General features: G+C 34.6%; 2 protein-coding genes across 3 annotated transcripts in view; one reads left to right on the top strand and one right to left on the bottom strand.

Moving 5' to 3' along the window:
• Nucleotides 1–3247, top strand: part of LOC121376349 (ergothioneine biosynthesis protein 1-like) — a 38521-nt gene extending 35274 nt beyond the window's left edge. For both annotated transcript variants that reach the window (XM_041504196.1, XM_041504197.1), the window contains 4 exons: nt 1078–1227; nt 1605–1683; nt 2380–2488; nt 3012–3247. In XM_041504196.1, coding sequence (XP_041360130.1) covers nt 1078–1227; nt 1605–1683; nt 2380–2488; nt 3012–3099 — 426 coding nt within the window. In that variant the 3' untranslated portion in view covers nt 3100–3247. The remainder of the gene's footprint in view (nt 1–1077; nt 1228–1604; nt 1684–2379; nt 2489–3011) is intronic.
• Nucleotides 3248–5206: 1959 nt separating this feature from the next.
• Nucleotides 5207–20891, bottom strand: LOC121375560 (WD repeat-containing protein 18-like). The gene is made up of 11 exons (XM_041503067.1): nt 20838–20891; nt 17363–17554; nt 15380–15490; nt 13979–14112; nt 11831–11978; nt 10968–11111; nt 10486–10559; nt 9894–10018; nt 9017–9183; nt 5783–5836; nt 5207–5346 (listed from the first exon to the last, which is right to left on the bottom strand). The coding sequence occupies exons 1-11, from the start codon at nt 20853–20855 to the stop codon at nt 5212–5214; spliced, it is 1302 nt and encodes a 433-aa protein (XP_041359001.1). The 5' UTR covers nt 20856–20891; the 3' UTR covers nt 5207–5211.
• Between the last annotated feature and the right edge of the window lie 252 nt (nt 20892–21143).

The raw sequence follows: 21143 nt of genomic DNA, 5'->3' as shown, positions 1-21143 counted from the left end.
CGCCATTACTAGATATTCAAATGACGTAAGAATATGTGGCGCGGTGTATTTTTGAATGGAAATGACGTCAAACTCTAATGACGTCATTTTTGACGTCCTTACATCAAAATAAAGTTATGCCTAACGTTTTTTGTTTTCTGAATGCTGGACAGCTTTCAGTGTTAAATTGCCATTGAAATGTTTTTATTTGATGACTATGAATGCATACGTCAATCATGGAGTGTCACTCAAGTACGTTTGCTTAAATGTCAATAAACCTAGTGTCGAGACCTCGACTAATTTGCATCTAATTTGCAAAGTTATCAAATTCTTAAAGTATGTGATCTGAAAAATATCACATACTTTGATTGCACTGAAAATCTAAGATATTATATGATAAATATATTTATATAAATATATTTATTCCGGTCAGAAAAAGACACACAGTATTTTTTGCTTTTCATTTGTTGCATGGGTTTTTCAAAAATTATATTACGTAAAATTTATAGGGAATGGGTATAATTTTAATATTAAATGTTATTTTGTTTCTTTAAATTGTTTTGAATAGTATAGTATATCAAAGGCCATGGCATGTGCTATCCTGTCTGTGAAAAAGTGCATATTAAACATGACTTGCTGCTAGTTTACAAATGTAGTTGTTTTCATCTGAGACTCAGAATTATTAAATGTAACCAAGAGTAATAAATCAGTGTGCTATAGTGGAAGGAAATGTTTTATTTAACAACGTACTCAACACATTTTATTAACAATTATATGGCATCAGACATATGGTTAAGGACCACACAGATATTAAGGGAGGAAACCCACTGTCGCCACTTTATGGGCTACTCTTTTCGATTAGCAGCAAGGGATCTTTTATATTCACCATCCCATAGACAGGATAATACATACCACAGCCTTTGATGTACCAGTCGTGGTGCACTGGCTGGAGTGAGAAATAGTCCAATGGGCTCACTGACGGGGATTGATCCCAAACCGACTGCGCATCAAGCTACATCTCGCCCCTGTGTTAACAACAAAACAAACTATCTTTAGTACCGGTAAATAAAGATGTAATCTGTGATAATTTAATCACAGGTTTTGGGTGTGGAGTATAGTGGACGATTTGTTGACACTGCACTCAAGATTCAGAAAAAACGCAGTCTTTCATTTGTTTGTGATAATGGAGAATCAAGGGAGATTACTCTGGATGACAGCTGCAACCCTGAGAGCATTGTATTTAAACAGGTACAACTTTGTTTTCATGAAGACTTATTTCATAGATGTGATATTCATTTAAAAATAAAAATCTGAAATGATCCTTTAAAACGTTCAAAACTATAGGCTTATTAAAGGTAATTTTTCATTTGAAATCAAATCTAGTTCAGGCGTACTTGGTGAATAGTATATTATTCATAAAAGTTAAAATTGGATAAAACTGACACAACTCACATCCCTGCTCTTTGAATTTCTGTGGAATCTGTTATAATCTACAGTAATGTATTTTTATTAGCACCAGGTATTTAAAAAATCTAATGAATGAATAGTTTTTAAATACATCAACTGTTTTGTTTATCAGTTTTTGGAATATAAAATAAAGTTGTTGTTTTTTGTTGGTTTTTTAGCTGACTTGGATTCCGAATGAAGTCGCTTCCCATGACCTGACACTAATTACCAACATGAATCGACTTCTCAATCCTACAGGTAAATAAATCAAAACTCCATCTTGATTGGTCAACTTCCGAGTTCTGCAGGTAAATTAAAACTCCAACTCGATTGGTCAACTTCTGAAGTCAGTAGATGAATCGAAATTCTGTCTCGATTAGTTGTGAAGAATTCTCTCATTTCCATCTGCCATGGTATGTGCAATCCTGTCTGGGATAGTGCATATAAATGACCCTTACTACTGATGGAAAATGTTTTACATCTAATAGCTGATAAAACTAATAAATAAATAAACAAATGTGCTCTAGTGGTGTTGTTAACCAAAACAAACAAACTTTTTCCTCTCCAAGATTAAATGTCAGAATTACCAAATGTTTGACATCCAATAGCTGATAATTAATAAATCAATGCACTCTAGTGGTGTCATTAAACAAAACAAACTTTTTATCTTTTTGTGGTGTTAAACATTACCTTTTTTCCTGTCTAGAATAGTTTTTATATCAATTAAGAAAGATATTTAATCATTGGATCCTCCCTCATTCCTGCAAGTGTTTCACAGATGGTATATCAAATGACAGTAGGAAATATATTATGATTGCTATCTACTAATGACATACATGTACCCATGTACAAGTAGCATTTCTAGAGTAAAAGTCACAGTTCATCCTTGTTAGATACCTATTAGCAGCATTTAAATAAAACAGTTGAACCTGTCTGATACAATTTATTTTTCAGCTTGGCTTTTGCGCTTGTGGGAAATCACACAACCTGATGGGATTGCAGTTGTTGCCAGTGACGACTGCACTTGGCATTGTCAGAAACTACAACCTATTTTGAGCAACAGGTAAGCATATTTATTGCTCTGGATAAAAAAAAAAAAAAAAAAAAAATTAAAACTATGGTCCCATCCACAAGTTAAAAAATGTCGGTAACATAATTATAACTGCATGATAAGATCCATACTTGGAGCGAGTTCCATGCATTAATTTTAATGAGACAAAGTCCCTTGCTGCTTTTTCAATAGGAGTAATCTGGTTGATAGCAACTGATTCTTCCGGTCTCTTTTTCTTGCCACTCTCCCTCTTTTTCCCTTCCTCTTTCTTCCCCTTCTCTCTCACCCTATCCCCACCTCTTTTTCTCTCACTCACTCCCTATCATCCCCTCTACATCTATCTCACTCAACCCTCCTAAGTTCAAAACAATGATACGTTTGACACCAAATAACTAGGTCCATAACCATGTCTGTCACCATATAACTGTAAATAAAATGTGTTGAGTGCGTCATTGAATAAAACATTTCTTTCTTTCCAAATAACCTGTGTAAAATGTGATTAGCTGGTAAACATTCCTTTCTTTTCCCCCTTTAGACTCAAGTGCATGAGCACTCAGGAAGTTCCATTCCAGGGACCAGCTGGGGAGAAGGTTGCCATGGTTACAGTCTGGAAACGGATCTGAGACCAACACACCCATTTACAGTGGAATCATAAATATTTTACACATTTTACCACAGCCTTGATATTTTTTTCAAGTCCCTATTTTAAATAATGTTCTCTTTCTAGCCTGTGCACCATGACTGGTATATCAACGGCCATGGTATGTGCTATCCTGTCCGAGGGATGGTGCATAAAACAAATCCCTTGTTATTAATGGGAAAATGTAGCAGGCTTCCTCTCTAAGACTTGTATATAAAAATTACCAAATGTTTGACATTCAATAGTCAATTATTAATTAATTAATGTGCTCAGTTACTGCTCAAAGTTTGAATAAAGAATTGAATTGAATAGTGGTGTCATTAAACAAAACGTTTCACTTTTAAATTTTCTACCTTGTTACCACGAACAGAAGATAGTGTTCCACAAATTGATCCTTTATGACCAGTTATAAAAAAATGTATGGCCTAGATTGTATGTACAGGATATTGATTGTGGCGTATCACAGGAAGAAAGTAATAATGGGAATTACCTATTCTTAATATACTGGACACTGGATGAGGGTTTAGTCACTCTTTCCTGTTAGTGTTGGTGTGATCCCTTCTTTCTTCCCATATTATGTGCAGTTTTAATGTATTATAAAAATAAAATATGTACGGAAGACATTATACTTAATACATTAGTTTTTTGTGTGGAAGTAGAATACAGTATGTTAATATTACACATCATTTATTAGTTGTTACATTTATTACAGTTTTAATGTAATATTCTATAACTATGTGAACATTACAATTAATGTTTTTCCGTTACACACTGTAATGTACAGTAAACCATGCATGCCTTGAAATAAGTCAATAACTTGTTAACTTTTCAAGTTTACTATATTATTGCAGAATGTTTTTGATATATAATGGGGATATAATGGGGAATAAAATGGTTATGGGGAAATATTTACTACAGATTAAATAATCTAGCATATTGCTGGTGTTTAATCCAATAGCTAAAGCTTAGTGATTATCTAATAATTTGGTTTATTATCCATAGTTCAAGATATACAGGGAAATATAACCAGTATGACACGTGTCATAATGATTTCACATGCACAATGAATGACGTAATTTTGGGGAGCAACGTCATAACATCGGCTTCCCCAGTCAAAGCTCTGTATAATCATTTATCAAAATGGCATTTTGGAAAATTACGTGGTTTTCTCATCTCGTTCTAGGTTTGACATGATCCCAGCTTGCTATTCATAAAAATAATAATATAGATAATAAAGAAATTATTACACTTGTGTGAATCATACTGATTTTACCAAACGAGTGTCAGGATTTTTGTATTGCCCAAGCTTGTATAGTCTCTATATGCATGTATTTGTTTTTTGTTTTTATTTGTATCAAATAGCTAAATAATAAAATGTCATGAGAAGAATGGGATGGCCTATTCTAAATGGTTATATATAATAAAAATATTTATCCTATAACTTTTTTTATTTGACCATTTTATCTTAAATAAACTACACTATCATATTTGCCATGTTTGTTTCACTTGTTAAATAAAATTGTTTTTATGCATTATTCCAGACAGAATAGCACATGCCATGTCCTTTGATATACAAGTTGTCGTGCACTGGCTGGAATAAGAAATAGCCCAATGGGCCCACCGACGGTGATCGATCACAGACTGATCGTGCATCATGCGAGCGCTGTACCACTAATAGCAATACCTGTATAACACATTCTGACTTCATCAAAGCAGGGGGTGAGACGTAGCCCAGTGGTAAAGTGCTCGCTTGATGCACGGTCAGTTTAGGATCGATCCCCGTCACTGGGCCCATTGGGCTATTTTTCGCTCCATCCAGTGCACCACAACTGGTACATCAAAGGCCATAGTATGTGCTATCCTGTCTGTGGGATGGTGCATATAAAATATCCCTTGCTGCTAATCGAAAGAGTAGCCCATGAAGTGGCAACCGGGTTTCCTTCCTAAATATCTGTGTGGTCCTTAACCATATATGTCTGACACCATATAATCATAAATAAGACACCATATAATCATAAATAAAATGTGTTGAGTGCATCCTTAAATAAAACATTTCCTTCCTTTCTCAAAGCAAGATAAAAAGTACAGTATCACTTTATTTCACTTTACTGTTCAATATGTGTTCAACACAAAACTCGTACATTTGCTTATTTTTGGCTTTCAGCATTGCTACCTCATTTGATAAAGTCTTTGTATTTTGTTGCAAAAGATCCAAACGTGCTTCTTCTTGCTGGAAAAAATTAATAAAATCATGCTGGAAAAAATAATAAAATCAGCAAATAGTACACAACTGCTGTTGAGAAGATTTTAAAAAATACAAATGTTTTCTGTCATTTGATATGAGCAGTTAAAAAAGAAAGGAATGCTTGTTTAATAAACCCAGAACATTGCTTATCAGAAGTTGCAAAGTGTTAGAAGGGTAGTTTTTAAAAGATTTTTAGTATTTATTAATATATTATACATATTCATATTATAACATTTTCCTAAATTTCATTACTAACAAAACATGACTCCATAAAATATGTGAGAGATGGAAAGAAACCGGCATGGAGAGAGAGACAGAGACAGAGGATGAATGGTCAAATAATTACAATAATTGTTCCAGAGAATGAGAGGACAAACCATAACTACCAAGTCTGGTTTTGGATAAACAAAATCTAACCTACCAGAATATCCGTGACACTGTTGTCCCTTGGCTTCCTGTATAACTTGTCAGCACCCTGTAAAACATTACAAGGTTATTTAAACTGGGAAAACATTGTCATTCAATCATTATGTAATATGTTCTAGAGGGAGTAAGGTTTTATATTGCATCACAAATTTTAAGTATTTATGTAAACCACTGAAATGAAAGAATGTTTATCATCTCAGCATAATACATCAGCTGTTGCATGTCAAACAGAGGTAACGACATGGAAAACAATATTTCCATAGAGAATAATACATGAGTAGCCGTTAGATACTATTTATCTCACGAGTTGTTTTTAAATGTATCTAACAAGCAAAAGTGAGTTTCATACATTGAGTTGTGAGATAAATGGTATCTAACGGACACAAATGTATTATTCTATTTCTTACATATCCTCAAAACCAGGTTTTAAGCAAATTTTAGCATCTTTGTTTACTAAGTTATTTACAGTCGTTGCACTTGTAGCTGACTTATGCATCAGACACACGATTGTCAGGTTAACTATACATCACAGTCTAACCGATTTTCATTGTATAGTTTTTCATTGGATGTATGGCATTGGTGACCTGGTCATCACCTAGGAGCAGCCAGTCGTATGTCTTGAAATTGTAAATAATGTCTAGCCAAAAATAACGCATGGTGTTCTCACCAACAGGTGTGTAAGAAATTAAATTAAAAACTATAGTTTTTTAATTTAAAAAAAAACCCCCAAAACACCTACAATGTAAAGAGCTGTAAATAATACAATTAACACACATTTTAAAATGCACTTTAAATAATTCTGGGTGGAATTTTTTTTATTTTATTATTAGCATCAGAAAGAAGAGAGAAATGTTTTATTTAACGGCGCACTCAACACATTTTATTTACGGGTTATATGGCGTCAGACATATGGTTAAGGACCACACAGATTTTGAGAGGAAACCACTATATGGGCTACTCTTCCGATTAGCAGCAAGGGATCTTTTATTTGCGCTTCCCACAGGCAGGATAGCACAAATCATGGCCTTTGTTGAACCATTTATGGATCACTGGTCGGTGCAAGTGGTTTACACCTACCCATTGAGCCTTGCGGAGCACTCACTCAGGGTTTGGAGTCGGTATCTGGATTTAAAATCCCATGCCTCGACTGGGATCCGAACCCAGTACCTACCAGCCTGTAGACCGATGGCCTACCACGACGCCACCGAGGCAGGTTGATGATTATGAATGCATACGTCAATCATGGAGTTTCACCCAAGAACGTTTACTTAAATGTCAATAAACTTAGTGCCGAGACCTCGACTAATTTGCATCTAATTTGCAAAGTTATCAAATTCTTAAAGTATGTGATCTGAAAAATATCACATACTTTGATTGCACTGAAAATCTAAGATATTATATGATAAATATATTTATTCCTGTCAGAAAAGACACAGTATTTTTTGCTTTTCATTTGTTGCATGGGTTTTTCAAAAAATTTATTAAGTAAAATTTATAGGGAATGGGTATAATTTTAATATTAAATGTTATTTTGTTTCTTTAAATTGTTTTGAATGGTATAGTATATCAAAGGCCATGGCATGTGCAATCCTGTCTGTGGAAAAATGCATATTAAACATGTCTTGCTGCTAGTTTACAAATGTAGTTGTTTTCCTCTGAGGGATTTTTTATTTACGCTTCCCACAGACAGGATAGCACAAACCATGGCCTTTGTTGAACCAGTTATGGATCACTGGTCGGTGCAAGTGGTTTACACCTACCCATTGAGCCTTGCTGAGCACTCACTCGGGGTTTGGAGTCGGTATCTGGATTAAAAATCCCATGCCTCGACTGGGATCCGAACCCAGTACCTACCAGCTTGTAGACCGATGGCCTAACCACTACGCCACCGGTCTTTTAGCATCAGATGATTACACACCACCAAAATACATTAGCAGTGCTCACACACTTGACAGTGAGGTGGAGAATCCTTTTTAATTATAAATTAATGTGTTTTAATTATAAATTAATGTGTTAAATGTGTATGACCAATGTGTGCATGACAAGTCCCATGTTATCCTTCATCCACCACTTGTAAGAGGACTCCCACTTCAACTACTGACTTGACAGAATCAAACAAAATTGTGTGTGACTATACCATTTTAGGGTGTATAGATGACCATAGTAACGTGTGGCTAAAACTCCTACCTGAAGCATATCAATCGACAAACACCACGGATATAAATGCTAGGCCCCCTCACCCTTTAAGTGAATCAGAAAAAAAATTGGGGGTGAAGCTGCTCATTTCAGAGATAACGGGTAGCATCTATGACTACCCTAGTTTTACACAAAAATTGACTACTTCTTTTTACAAGCACCCCAAAATCTTTCAAGCACAAGGTTACTTTACTAGATGAAATAAAATTGCTACAATTTTTGCCCAAATGAAGCTATTTTGTTTTTACAATCAACAAACATTTATCACCAATCACAGGACTTGTTTGTGGTGCTAACCTCTCTATCAAAAGTTTGGTGCACCTCGAACTTTGACCCAGCCGGAAGTTATTTAATTTAGTACTACCTTTTAATCATCTTGTACTACCTTTTAATCATCTTGTTAAGTAAAAAACATATGTGGTATAATAAAATATTTAAAATCACTCTGGATTGAATTGAATATCAACATGGCTGGACACTCAACAAAATGCAATATTCTTGTTTGTAATGGATAAAAACAAGCATTCTGAGAATACTGATAAAGCAACATATATCCTCTTCCAAGCCCAACAAATTTTCATATCTCCAAGTTCAAAGACCATAACTGTGAAAAATTGGTAAATTGCCATAAACATCAAACCTGATCTGTATCAGAACATGATAAAGATGTACATAAATTTTTAGATCAGTATATTGAGGCATTGCAAAAACAAAACGTCTAGAAAACAAACGTTCATATGTCCTACGTTGAACTATAACTGTCAAAAAATGGGTAAATCACCATGAAAGACAAACTTGATCTGTAAAAGTACATGATAAAGCTACACACAAAATTTCAGCTCTATATCTCATGTCATTGTAAAAAAAACATCCAGAAAACAAAATGTGGGAAAGACAGACCGACAAAATGACGGAGATGAAACCTACAGTCCCCTCCGAATAGATCAGTAGGGGATTAAAACCAAAACTGTTTTGTATCATCATCTCAAGTAAGGGATGTTCAAGGGTGAACCAGTCCTAACAGGGTACTCACATTTGTGTTATCCTGTAACCTCACATCCAATGTTTCTGTTGTGTTCTTGTCAGCTTCTGAACTCATGTGTAAGCTCCGTTTAAACTGCTGAATTGGCAACATGGGTGGCTTATCGGGATTAGCAATTCCTTGTGGTGTCAGCATGAAAAATGCATTGGTGACGATTCCTGATAAATTTTTAAAAAAATAAAAAATTCAAGCTATTTATTTCATATAATTATTTAAACAACAAAGCACATTTTACAGAGATGAAAGTGGATTATGAAAAAAAATCAGGACATTTTAATATTGGTGGTTGGTACCGAGGTGACCCCAATTCAGAATGTATGCAATGTATCAGCAAAAACCATATACGTTTTGGACAAAGAACATGGAACACTTTTGAGAGGAAACCCTAGGATAGTAGACTGGTCCAAACATCCCAACAGCCAATGGGATGGGTTAAAATTTTCCAATGATTGAATACCTTCTCAGACAGGACAGTACACACCTCTACCTTTGATGTACCAGTCATGGGACACTCACTGGGATGGGGGTTCACTGAGGGTGATCCATTCAACAAGCCACCCCACCTCAAGCAAGCACTCTACCCCTGAACTACATCCACTCATCCCCAATTTTATGTACAAAATTTTAGAGACCAACTTTTTCACCTGCTGTTAATGTTTGCAGAAAACTACAATATTCAACTAAACATGGAAATAAATTTTATTAGCATTTTAAGAGAATTTAATTTTTAATTTATGCACAATGTAATTAAAATTAAAATCACAAATGACCACAACACAGACTGAAAGCACTAGACTGTTTATAGATTCAAAATACTGTGGATATTTATAAAATAATATAACAACCACATATAACAGTGTTCTTTTACCTTTATGTACAAGAGTTCGCAGACACTGTCCACTGAAAATGTCCCACAGACGACAGGTGCAGTCATGTGACCCGGACACCAGTCTAGTTCCATCCAATGAAACTGATAATTGAGTAACTTGTTTCCTGTTTTATAAAAAAATAAATTAAAATGTCCAATATCAAAATAGTAAAACTGTTAAAATATGTTTTATTATAAAACGATAAAAATCAGTATATTTTTGGAATTATTGTTCAATAATTTTGAATTTGTTGCAATTTATAATGGGAAAAAAATAGACATTTTATTATGGTTAATATACTTTTAGTTCTTATAAAAGTTCAAAACAAAGTGTACTTTAAAAATTTTTTAAATGTTAATGAATTATTTATAAACATTTTAAGCAAAAAAAGCGAATTATATTTACTACATTAATGTGATGTAGTTAAAAACTGGTACTATCCAACAAAAAAACATAAAAATTATTTAGCTTTACTTGCATTCAAAAAAATTAATTAATTAAAAATTCTGTGACCAACTGAAAGATGTGTTAGTAAAAGCTGACGAGATGATTATACGACACAATACAATCTTTGATGTTAACATTACTAACTCGTGTCCTTTGAAGCATGTGACACCAGATTCTTCCAACTCAGTACTAGAAATGTGTCGTTCTGTTTTCATTGGCTGGAAAATCAATATTAAAAGAAAAAATCAATATTAATATGCATTACATTTTCAAAGACAGGACAGTATGTGTTCTACTATTTCTAGGTCCGTTATTTCCCGTTAATACATATTTTGGGATCACTTTGCCATGTAATTATGTTTATCTCAGGCAGTCTCACTAACAGTTGTGATCAGTTTACATAGGCTTTCATATGTGTAACATGTTTGCCAAATGTTAACAAGAATAATCAAAATATCACATATTTTAGCATGATAAAACCAGGAAATACATTTGCTACTACTATAATTTTTCATCTTGTAAATCCCATTTTAAAAACATCAAATTATTCCATAACTGCAAAAAACAAACTGAATATAACTTGTATCGGTCCATTGTAATTAATAAACAACAGATAAATAACCAACCTGTCCATACATATTAACTGCAAATATGTTGCCATTTGTTCCGCCGGCAAATATTCTGAATTCTGCCATATCCATAGTGATGGAAGATATACCGACATCAAACACAAATGTACACAGGAGACTCCCTGAAGCAATGTCCCACAGCTAGATAAAAATTGAAAGTTGTTTCAATTATGGCTCAAGTATATTAAAAATATCAGAAGCATTGAACCACCAGAATATAAGGATGGAAAGGAATAAAAGTTACATAAACAGTAACAGCGAAGACTCGGGGCTTCTAGAATTTCTTAAAAATCCACTAGCCCTACTTCATTTGTACTTTTCATAACACTAAAAATTAAAAACCAATCCCAACTATGGCCCCAAAACTGTATAATCACCATACTAGTTATTAATTAACATGTAATTTTATAATATGTTTATTTGTGTCAATACCATTAACTATTCGCAATAAATTACTGGTATTATATGTTACTTTAATGTACAATTAGTAAAAAAAAAATTAGTAATAAATTAAATTTTATCCATAATATCAAATGATTCCTTATTTGTCTTTATCAGTATTTTTTACAATATGTAAAATGCTTTGATCTTACCAGTAGTCCAAATAAATGGTTCATAGACTTCAAATAAAAATGCATAACTTGACCATTTCAGAAAATGACAGTCACCCCAAAAATCTAAGTATCCTCTCTTCAATTTCAGTAACCAGATGCATCTCATATAAAAAATCTGATTATAAAAAACTAAATGCAGCCTATTATTAGTATTTGATTTTATAATAAAGATCAAAGAACTCTAAAAGGTTGTACATACTTTGATTGATGAAAAACAACATGTCAGTAAACAGTAATGCTCCTCACCTTGCACGTGTGATCCAAGGAAGAGGAGATAACTCTAGCCCTGACACCACCTGCCCCAACATGAAGGTCTGTGATGGGCAGTGAGTGACTGGACCAGACGTGTCTTGGGTCTGACTGACCGGTAGAGTAGGCAGACAAAGAAACAACACTGAAATAACAATCAACCCAATATGCTTTAAACAGGGAACTGAACTGAAGTAATGGATGCTTTATATGGATTTTTCCACAGACAGTATAGAATAGTTTTTCGTATACCAGTCGCAGGGCACTGGTTGTGACCATGACAAACCCATTGAGTCCATTGACAAGAATCAATCCTATAATTCTCACACTTTTACAAAATTACAGCTGTGTATGTAAAGTTTGTTTTGTTTAACAATACCATAAGAATCCATTATTTTATTAATCATCGACTACTGGATGTCGAACATTTGGTAAATCTGAGACAATCTTCTTAGGAACTGCTACATTTTTCCTGAGCAGCAAGGGATCTTTTATAAGCATTTTCCCACAGACAGGAATTCAGGACAGTGCATACCACAATCTTTGATTTATCAGTTGTGGAGCATTAAATGGGATGGGGAAAAAACCCAGGTCCTCTGAAGTGGGGGCAGGACGTAGCCCAGTGGTAGAGCGCTCACTTGATGTGTGGTCGGTTTAGGACTGATGCCCGTCGGTGACCCCATTGGGCTATTTCTTGTTCCAGCCAGTTCACCACGACTGATGTAACCAAAGGCCGTGATATGTACTACCCTGTCTGTGGGATGGTGCATATATAATCTTGATCCCTTGCTGCTAATCGAAAAGATTAGCTCATGGAGTGGCGACAGTGGGTTTCCTCTCTCTCTCTATATCTGTGTGGTCCTTAACCATATGTCTGACGCCATATAACCGTAAATAAAATGTGTTGAGTGTATTGTTACATAAAATATTTCCTTCCTTCCTTCCTCCGAGGTGATAGATGGTCTTATCTCAGGCAAACGCTCTACTGACTGAGCTAAATCCCGACCCTAGCTATGTATACTGATGGAAAAAACATTAAGGATCATACCAACACTAACAACAAAAAGTGACTCCAACTAAAACCGTAATCCAATGAGTCAGAAAATCAATTGTGTTATTGGCAGTCAATCCCATATTACTGACATTCAATCCAACAATACATCTTTATATTTTATTACAGATATTACGACAGACCCTAAATCTAGAACTGAAAAAGTAGAAGTGACTTCTTCCTTCCCAGAAGAAAGGGGAGAAGTTTGATAAAAATAGGCGAAGTGAACATCTATCGGTACATTTTGTAACGTTTCACCAGTTTCCGTGTTCAATTGGAAAAATTCTGAATTTTATACTGGCTTCTAATTGTAATATTTCGATATAAAATATTACTTCCAATAATAAAATTTAAACAAAACAGTTGTATGTTTCATTAAAAATGTGATATTATTAAGTAGTTGATAATGTGCCATTATGTTAAAATTAAAGTATTAATTAGTCTTTTCTAGCATTACTGAAATAAAGGTGTCCAAGGATTAACAATGCTCGACTGATCACAGCACGATACACATCACTTTGAAAAACAATAGCACAGTTTACTGGTGTATCTGAAGAATGTCAACATTAGACTACGACATGTATAATCTCTTCAGTACAGAAACTGGCACAAGCATTAACATTTGTAAGTTAAATTTGATCTACACTACTAAGTGTTCCCTTATTTCTTTCTCCCAGTATATATTTTAACAATTCATGACAGACAGATTATACACATAACCACAAGCCCACTTTTAAGACTTGCATGCACCTAGAATAAATAAAACCACCTTTCATAAATCTGGCCCTTGATGTTTCATTAACATGTTTACATATTTTCAACTGGAAGGAAATGTTTTATTTAACAACGCACTCAACACATTTTATCTACTGTTATATGGTGTCAGACATATGGTTAAGGACAACACAGATATTGAGAAAGGAAACCCGCTGTCGCCACTTCATGAGCTACTCTTTTCGATTAACAGCAAGGGATTTTTTATATGCACCATCCCACAGACAGGATAGCACATACCCCAGCCTTTGATATACATATTTTCAACTGGTTACCGTCTTTTCAATAATCACTTCAGTAGTGCCATAATCAACTCATACCTGGTCAAAGACCAAACAATGATCAGGTTGTCTGCTGCTGCAGAAATAAAGTGACTTCCATCATCTGTAAACTTGATAACATTGATGTTCTGGTAGTGTCTGCTAACCACAGCCAGCAGATTTCCTGAACACACCTAATAAAAGAAACAAAATGTGTAGCAAAATACATGTTTAAAAGGACAAATTCCATAAGTAAATCGCCAACAATACATAAAACAAACACAATGAATTTTTCCCCTTCTGTTAACAATCTGGTGAATTTCAGCTTTAAACCCCAAGACAATAATTGGGTATCCTTATAATGGTATACAAAATAACAGATTACTTTTTTATTACAGTTTGTAAGGCCCAAAACACTTCCTACATGTATTACACCAGGGCCTTGTTCCACGAAGCGATCTTAGCACTAAGATCACCTTAAGTGTATTCAGTTGTTATACACTTATGGTGATCTTAGGGCTAAGATCGCTTCGTGGAACAGGGCCCAGAGCTTTAAATAAGTCACAAGGACCCACTTGGTTTTTCAATGACTGGTATATCTATAGAAAAGTGCATATAAAAGATCCCTTTTTCTGTCAATTGGAAAAATGTAGCAGGATTCCTCTGAAGACCGTGTCAGAATTAGCAAATGTTTGACATACAGTAGCTGATGATTTAATTAAACAACATTCTCTAAACAAAACCATATTAACTTTACACAAATTGTGGTTTGTTATTTTAAGTCATTATTCAATATTATAAGACTTCATCATATGTGGTCATGTGGGATAGAAAAAGTACACCTGAGATGGTGGAAATTTCGACCTGGGACGAGGCTTATCAAGTCTCAAAGTCAAAATGTCCCCCACTGAGGGTGTACTTTTTCTTACTATTCCCCATGACCGCATACGATGGAGTCTTTTTCTCTTATCCATTCAGTAAATAAACTATTATTTTATACGAATAGACAAAGATGGCTCAAAAAGTCACTTTTTTGTTGACCATTTTATTATAAATAAACTACATTATCGTATTTGACATGCTTGTTTTATGTGTTAAATATAATTTAACACTACAAATTAACAAGATAGGTTTTATAATGAAGGTTTTTAATAACAAAATATTGATTCTGATGACTCACATCACCATTTTGCATTAATATGACGTCACATAACCAACAATATCACATTAAGCACAAGCCTGTGAAAGCCCATGTGTGACAGAAAGTTTTTACATAGCTTTCTTTCATGGGATAGCTCTGTCCTATATATCTGAGGATGAGAGAATAAATATTCATATTAAGTTTTTTTGTTCCTGTCATACACATGTATTTATTATGGTCATGATGGAACAAATTCATCATGACCATGCACTGTATATTTGTCTTAAACCTCAACCAATATATTATCATTGTATATGTACCTGCCAGACATGCAACTTCTCAGCAATCCCCGCAACACAGTAACTTCCATCAGGTGAGACAGCAAGGGAGGTAACTCTTCCAGGACAAACTATTCTCATCTGGGTCTGGTCCTGTAATATACAAGGTATCATTTGATTCAGTTAACCATCAGGGCTTCTAGATTATGGTAGCCACACTACCATGGCTAGTGATATTCAATGTTGGGCTAGTAAATAACTACTACTGCCATGCCAGACAGGGCTTCTAGATTATGGTAGCCACACTCCCATGGCTAGTGATATTCAATGTTGGGCTAGTAAATAACTACTATTGCCATGCCAGACAGGGCTTCTAGATTATGGTAGCCACACTCCCATGGCTAGTGATATTCAATGTTGGGCTAGTAAATAACTACTACTGCCATGCCCAACGGCTAGTGAATTTATCCGGTCAAATGTTGCAGTTAAGTTTATTTTGTAAATATGAATATCCTGCCCCCACCCCATCCCCCAATGTTAGTGTTTTTAACCTCTATCTCCCTCTTTAGGTGACATATCCGATTATTACTATTATTTAGTAAACTTGTATTAACTTAAAAGTGAAGCAGGGCTAGTGAATTTTTAATTGTGGCTAGTAAATTATTTAAATCACTGACCCTATGGCTAGTGGATTTTATAAAAATTCTAGAAGCTCTGAGTCCATATATCAGAGAAAGAAGAGGTCAGATACAGACAGAACACAATGCAAGGTTTATACTAGTGTGCCTACTCTTAATAATAAAGTTGGCATATATAGTGAAATCCCCTAAAAATGGAGCTTCAATAAACAAAAATTCCCTCGAAATTGAACATTTGTCATGGCACCTTTTATTAAATATCACTGTTTATCAGTACAAAAAAGAGGGAAGGAAATGTTTTATTTAACGACACACTCAACACATTTTATTTATGGTTATATGGCGTCAGACATATGGTTATGAACCACACAGATATTGAGAGAGGAAACCCAGTCACCACTGCATGGGTTACTCTTTTTTTGACTAGCAGCAAGGGATCTTTTATATGCACCATCCCACAGCCTTTGATATACCAGTCGTGGTGCACTGGCTGGAGCGAGAAATAGCCCAATGGCCTCAGTGACGGGGATCGACCCCAGACTGACTGTGCATCAAGCGAATGCTTTACCACTGGGCTATGTCATGCCCCCCGTAAAAAAAAACCCAGATACACCGTAAAACCATACTTTTTGCTTGGTCGCATGAGTGTCTGGTTTAGAGAGTTTTACTGTATATCGTATGAATGAACAATTCAGAAGTGTGGTGTGTACTACATAGATGTGGTTACCGACATTATGCTACTTTATAGACTGGGCAGCATTGCTTGCTTAGTAGTACCAATCTCAGAGACTTAGTGGTTAGGCCATCAGACTTGCAACTGGTAGGTCCTAGTTTTGTATCCCAGTACAAGTTCCCACCTGGTTCAGTTGGGATGTGTTAGGTCACAATGCTGACCAGGGTACGGGACGTAGCCCAGTGGTAAAGTGCTTGCTTGATGCACGGTCTGTCTGGGATCGATCCCTGTTGGTGGGCCCATTGGGCTATTTCTCATTCCGGCCAGTGCTCCACGACTGGTATATGAAAGGCTGTGGTATGTGCTATCCTGTCTGTTGAATGGTGCAAATAAAATATCCCTTGCTACTAACGGAAAAATGATGCGGGTGTTCTCTCTAAGACTATATGTTAAAATTACCAAATGTTTGACATCCAATAGCCAATGATTAAATTTTAACTGGATATTTAAGCATAAAAGTGACAAACTAAATGAAACATGGTTAGTGGTATTCAGTAAGAAATACCATTACCACTTTTTAAATTTGTATCTGTTTTAAATACAATAATATTTATAAAACATACATGTTTGTAACTAATGTAGCTTTCATACATATCATTGTTGTAATTATGAATCAAGATAAGAATTACTCATTTTCTCGTTTTGAAATCAGACCTTTTTCTGTAAAGACCACAGATGTAGAAGTGGTTTGTTGCTGTCTGCTCCAATCAAGTAATCCCCTCCGAGAACACACAGAGTACGGGGACCAGTACTCCCCCCTCTGTAGGTGAGTAGACTGGCCCCTGTCTGAATGTCCCAAACACATGCATTCCACAAGTGTCCAGACGCATCACTAGTCATCAAAATCTGAAACAAGATCAACATAATAACAGTGAATCTACAGTCATTGTACTTTCAGTTTCACACACTATCTCTACAACAGACTTGCTAACATACTAATATCATTTTACAGCTGGAAATATATTGGTTTTATTCTTTTACAACACATTGCCTGTGAGTGTGACCTCATTTTAAACACTAGAGAAACATTCAATTATTTTTAGATCTTAAAAAATGTTTTAGGTGACAATACTAGGTACTGTTGTTTTTAATTCTTGAATCTTTTTTATTTTTTTTAAATTACTATTTGTTTTAAGGAGTCTTGATAACATACATTTTAAGTTACATAGAGATAATCGAAACTATACTATAAATTTAAAACAAGACAAAAAATAGTCCTTCCCAGCTTCTATGAACATTGTTTTTTGAAAATAATTTCAGTTTTATCTGATGTAAAAAGAAAAGTAATAGTGTTTTGGAAATAATAAAAAACCCAATAATTTTGTGTGCAATTTGAAAAACAATCGGTTCAGAAATAAATAAATTGTAGTATATACCATATAATAGTCAGTTGTATCGACTTTTCTAAGATCTATTTAGAGAAACATGTCATTTGTTTCCAGCTGCTATTTTGCTTTTTTTTTATGGCACTCTCCAAGAGGGATGTAATGTAATCTAACAATGTCATGACATGCATTGTGGTATAAACAATGATCATAACATCATATTAATTACATCACATACTTAGGAGGCTTGCACCCCTTTTGAAGAGTATTCCATTAAAAATTATAAGGCAGATGATAAAAAGATAATACATGCTTTTTGCCCTAGAAAATCTCATCTAAGTGACATGCTTATATTCTAGTGTGTAGAATCATAGTCAGAGTACTCTGACAGTAAGAGAGGTAGACAGACATTTGGACAGTTGTCACGCTCTCTTACTATCAGAGAACAATCTATATTAACATTGTGCAATCTCTGTCTGGACAACATGTGAGGGGAAATCTAACAGTAATTACAGGTAGGAGGGTAATTTATCATAGTTGTAAACAATGTGGTTAGGGCTTTAAGCATGCTCTAATCCTATTTCATATATATATATAAAGAGGACGGGACTACAGGACACTAATGTCTGAAGCAAACTGTTAACAACTACGATAAATTAATCTCCTACCTTTAATTACTGTTTGATTTTCTTCACTTTTTTCCAAACATAAATCGTTCAAAAAATCATTACACAGACATGGATTCCACATATTACTGAAACTATATCACCTATAATGCTATATCGACTTTGTTAAGATCTTTTAGGACAAAATACATACAATTTTTTACTGTCCGCCATTTTAATTTTTTTTGGAATATTCTTCAAATGGGGTGGAAGCCTCCTATCTATGTGACATAATTAATCTGCGTCATGGCGAGTGCGTTGTACCTTAGCGCATGTCATGACGTTGTTGTCATATGTCATATTGATCCACCCCTCTTGAAGAGTATTCCAAAAACAATCAAAATGGCAGACAGCAAAAAACTGCATGTATTTTTACCTATGCGATCTCAGCGAAATCGATATCGGTGACATTGTTACAGTCTCGTGTGTGTCTGTGTCATTCAACTCAGATAGAGTCATTGTAAGTATAATGGATTTTTCACAATTTGTGCCTGGACAAAAGTTGGGGGAAATCTTAACGGTAATTAAAGGTAGAAGAGTAATTTATTGTAGTTGTTAACAATTTGGTTTGGACTATAGATCACATTTTTTCATATTATGAAATTAACTACAAGTTATTTATTTCTGAGCCGATTGATTAATGATTTGTAAATTCTTTAATTGCACACAAAGTTGGGTTTTTTTTAATAATTTCCAAAACACTGTTACTTTTCTTCTTACATCAAACCAAACTGAAATTATTTACAATGGGACAGACTATAGACTAGTTCCTCCGTGTATTCGTAAATAGGTGACGATCGAATACATTATTATTATACAGACACTGACTGAGAGCGGTCACTCGAAATATGCCAAAAACCCGGTTTTTGGCATATTTACAATCAAAAAACCTTTTCGCAATCAAAAAACCTCACAAAAACCATAATTATGCCAAAATCGTATCCAATAAGGGTTTTTTATATACTTTATTGACAGTTTATCAATATTATATGATTTACAATTTACATGAAGCACAAATATTGTTGTCAGACCTAAACATATGCATACCTCCGTTTCCGCCTTGTTTGTAAAATGCGGAACAGGACTGATTTTAGGGTCCGACTATTTACTCCCAAGATACCCAAAAATACACCCAAGACATCACAATTATTACACGTATTGGATGAGCAGCTTTCGGGATTGTACTATACGAAATAATTAACACGTGTGTTTCGAACAATAGCTATTGCTTTAGTGACGTTTTTTTCTTTGGGAAAAGGTTTTTTGAGTGTAAATATACCAAAAACCCGCTTTACAATATTTACAATAAAAAACCCATTTCCCCAATCAAAAAACCTCACAAAAGCGGGACCGAACAGATTTTAGAGTTTATGAAGCTCCAATCATAATTAACACGTGTGTTTCGAACAATAGCTATTGCTTTAGTGACGTTTTTTCGGTATAATATCCGCCCGGTCCCCTCCATTATTATTTTTAGTTAGGGTTGAGGGTTAGGGTTAGGGTTAGGGTTAGGGTTAGGGTTGGGATTATGGTTGGGGTTAGGGTTGGAGTTAAGGTTAGGGTTAGGGTTAGGGTTAGGGGAAGGGGGGACCGGGCGGATATTTTTCCGTTTTTTCTTTGGGAAAAGGTTTTTTGAGTGTAAATATACCAAAAACCCGCTTTACAATATTTACACTCAAAAAACCCACTTCCCAAAGAAAAAACCGCATTTTACAAACAAGGCGGAAACGGACGTATGCATATGTTTAGGACTGACAACAATATTTGTGCTTCATATAAATTGTAAATCATATAATATTGATAAACTATCAATAAAGTATATAAAAAAAACCCTTATTGGATACGATTTTGGCATAATTATGGTTTTTGTGAGTTTTTTTGATTGCGAAATTTTTTTTTGATTGTAAATATGCCAAAAACCCGGTTTTTGGCATATTTCGGGTGACCCACTGAGAGTGAGACAGCCATGATAATAGTTCTTGACGAATTTGTGTGTGACATTTGTATTTAATGTGATGAATTGAAATGAAACTTTTTAAAGCGATAAGATTTAATTGGGAAATATTAACATTATATAATAGACTTATTATACACTGTTCGGATCTAATAATATTCAATTAATTATCACTGCATGTGTACCTCATAAGGCGCAGACATCTTGAAACGCGACACCTTAAAAACAAGGGACGCAACTCTAATTAAAACATAAAGGACTTAAAAGAGCAGTCTGTTTTGTAAGCGCGCACACACGCACGCACACACACATACACACACACTATTTTAAAGAACCTATATTATATTCGCGTGTTGGTTATGGAAATTTAAATTCAAACAAAATGCCAATCGGTTATCTGGTGAATCATTACAATTTACATATTCTGAAAGTAACTTTACAAAGTATCAGAGAAATAATTAATTTAATTGCAGTATCTACTCGAAATAGTC

This window comes from Gigantopelta aegis, chromosome 6, assembly GCF_016097555.1.
Source record: "Gigantopelta aegis isolate Gae_Host chromosome 6, Gae_host_genome, whole genome shotgun sequence".
Taxonomy (NCBI): domain Eukaryota; kingdom Metazoa; phylum Mollusca; class Gastropoda; order Neomphalida; family Peltospiridae; genus Gigantopelta; species Gigantopelta aegis.
Note: the sequence above shows the minus strand (reverse complement) of the source record. Positions and strands in the feature narration are given on the sequence as shown.

Coding starts and splice junctions, on each gene's coding strand:
- LOC121375560 (XM_041503067.1), bottom strand. Junction 11,112..11,830: donor CCTTGGATCACACGTGCAAG/GTGAGGAGCATT, acceptor ATTTTTATCTAG/CTGTGGGACATTGCTTCAGG. Junction 5,837..9,016: donor GGTTACAGGATAACACAAAT/GTGAGTACCCTG, acceptor AATGTTTTACAG/GGTGCTGACAAGTTATACAG.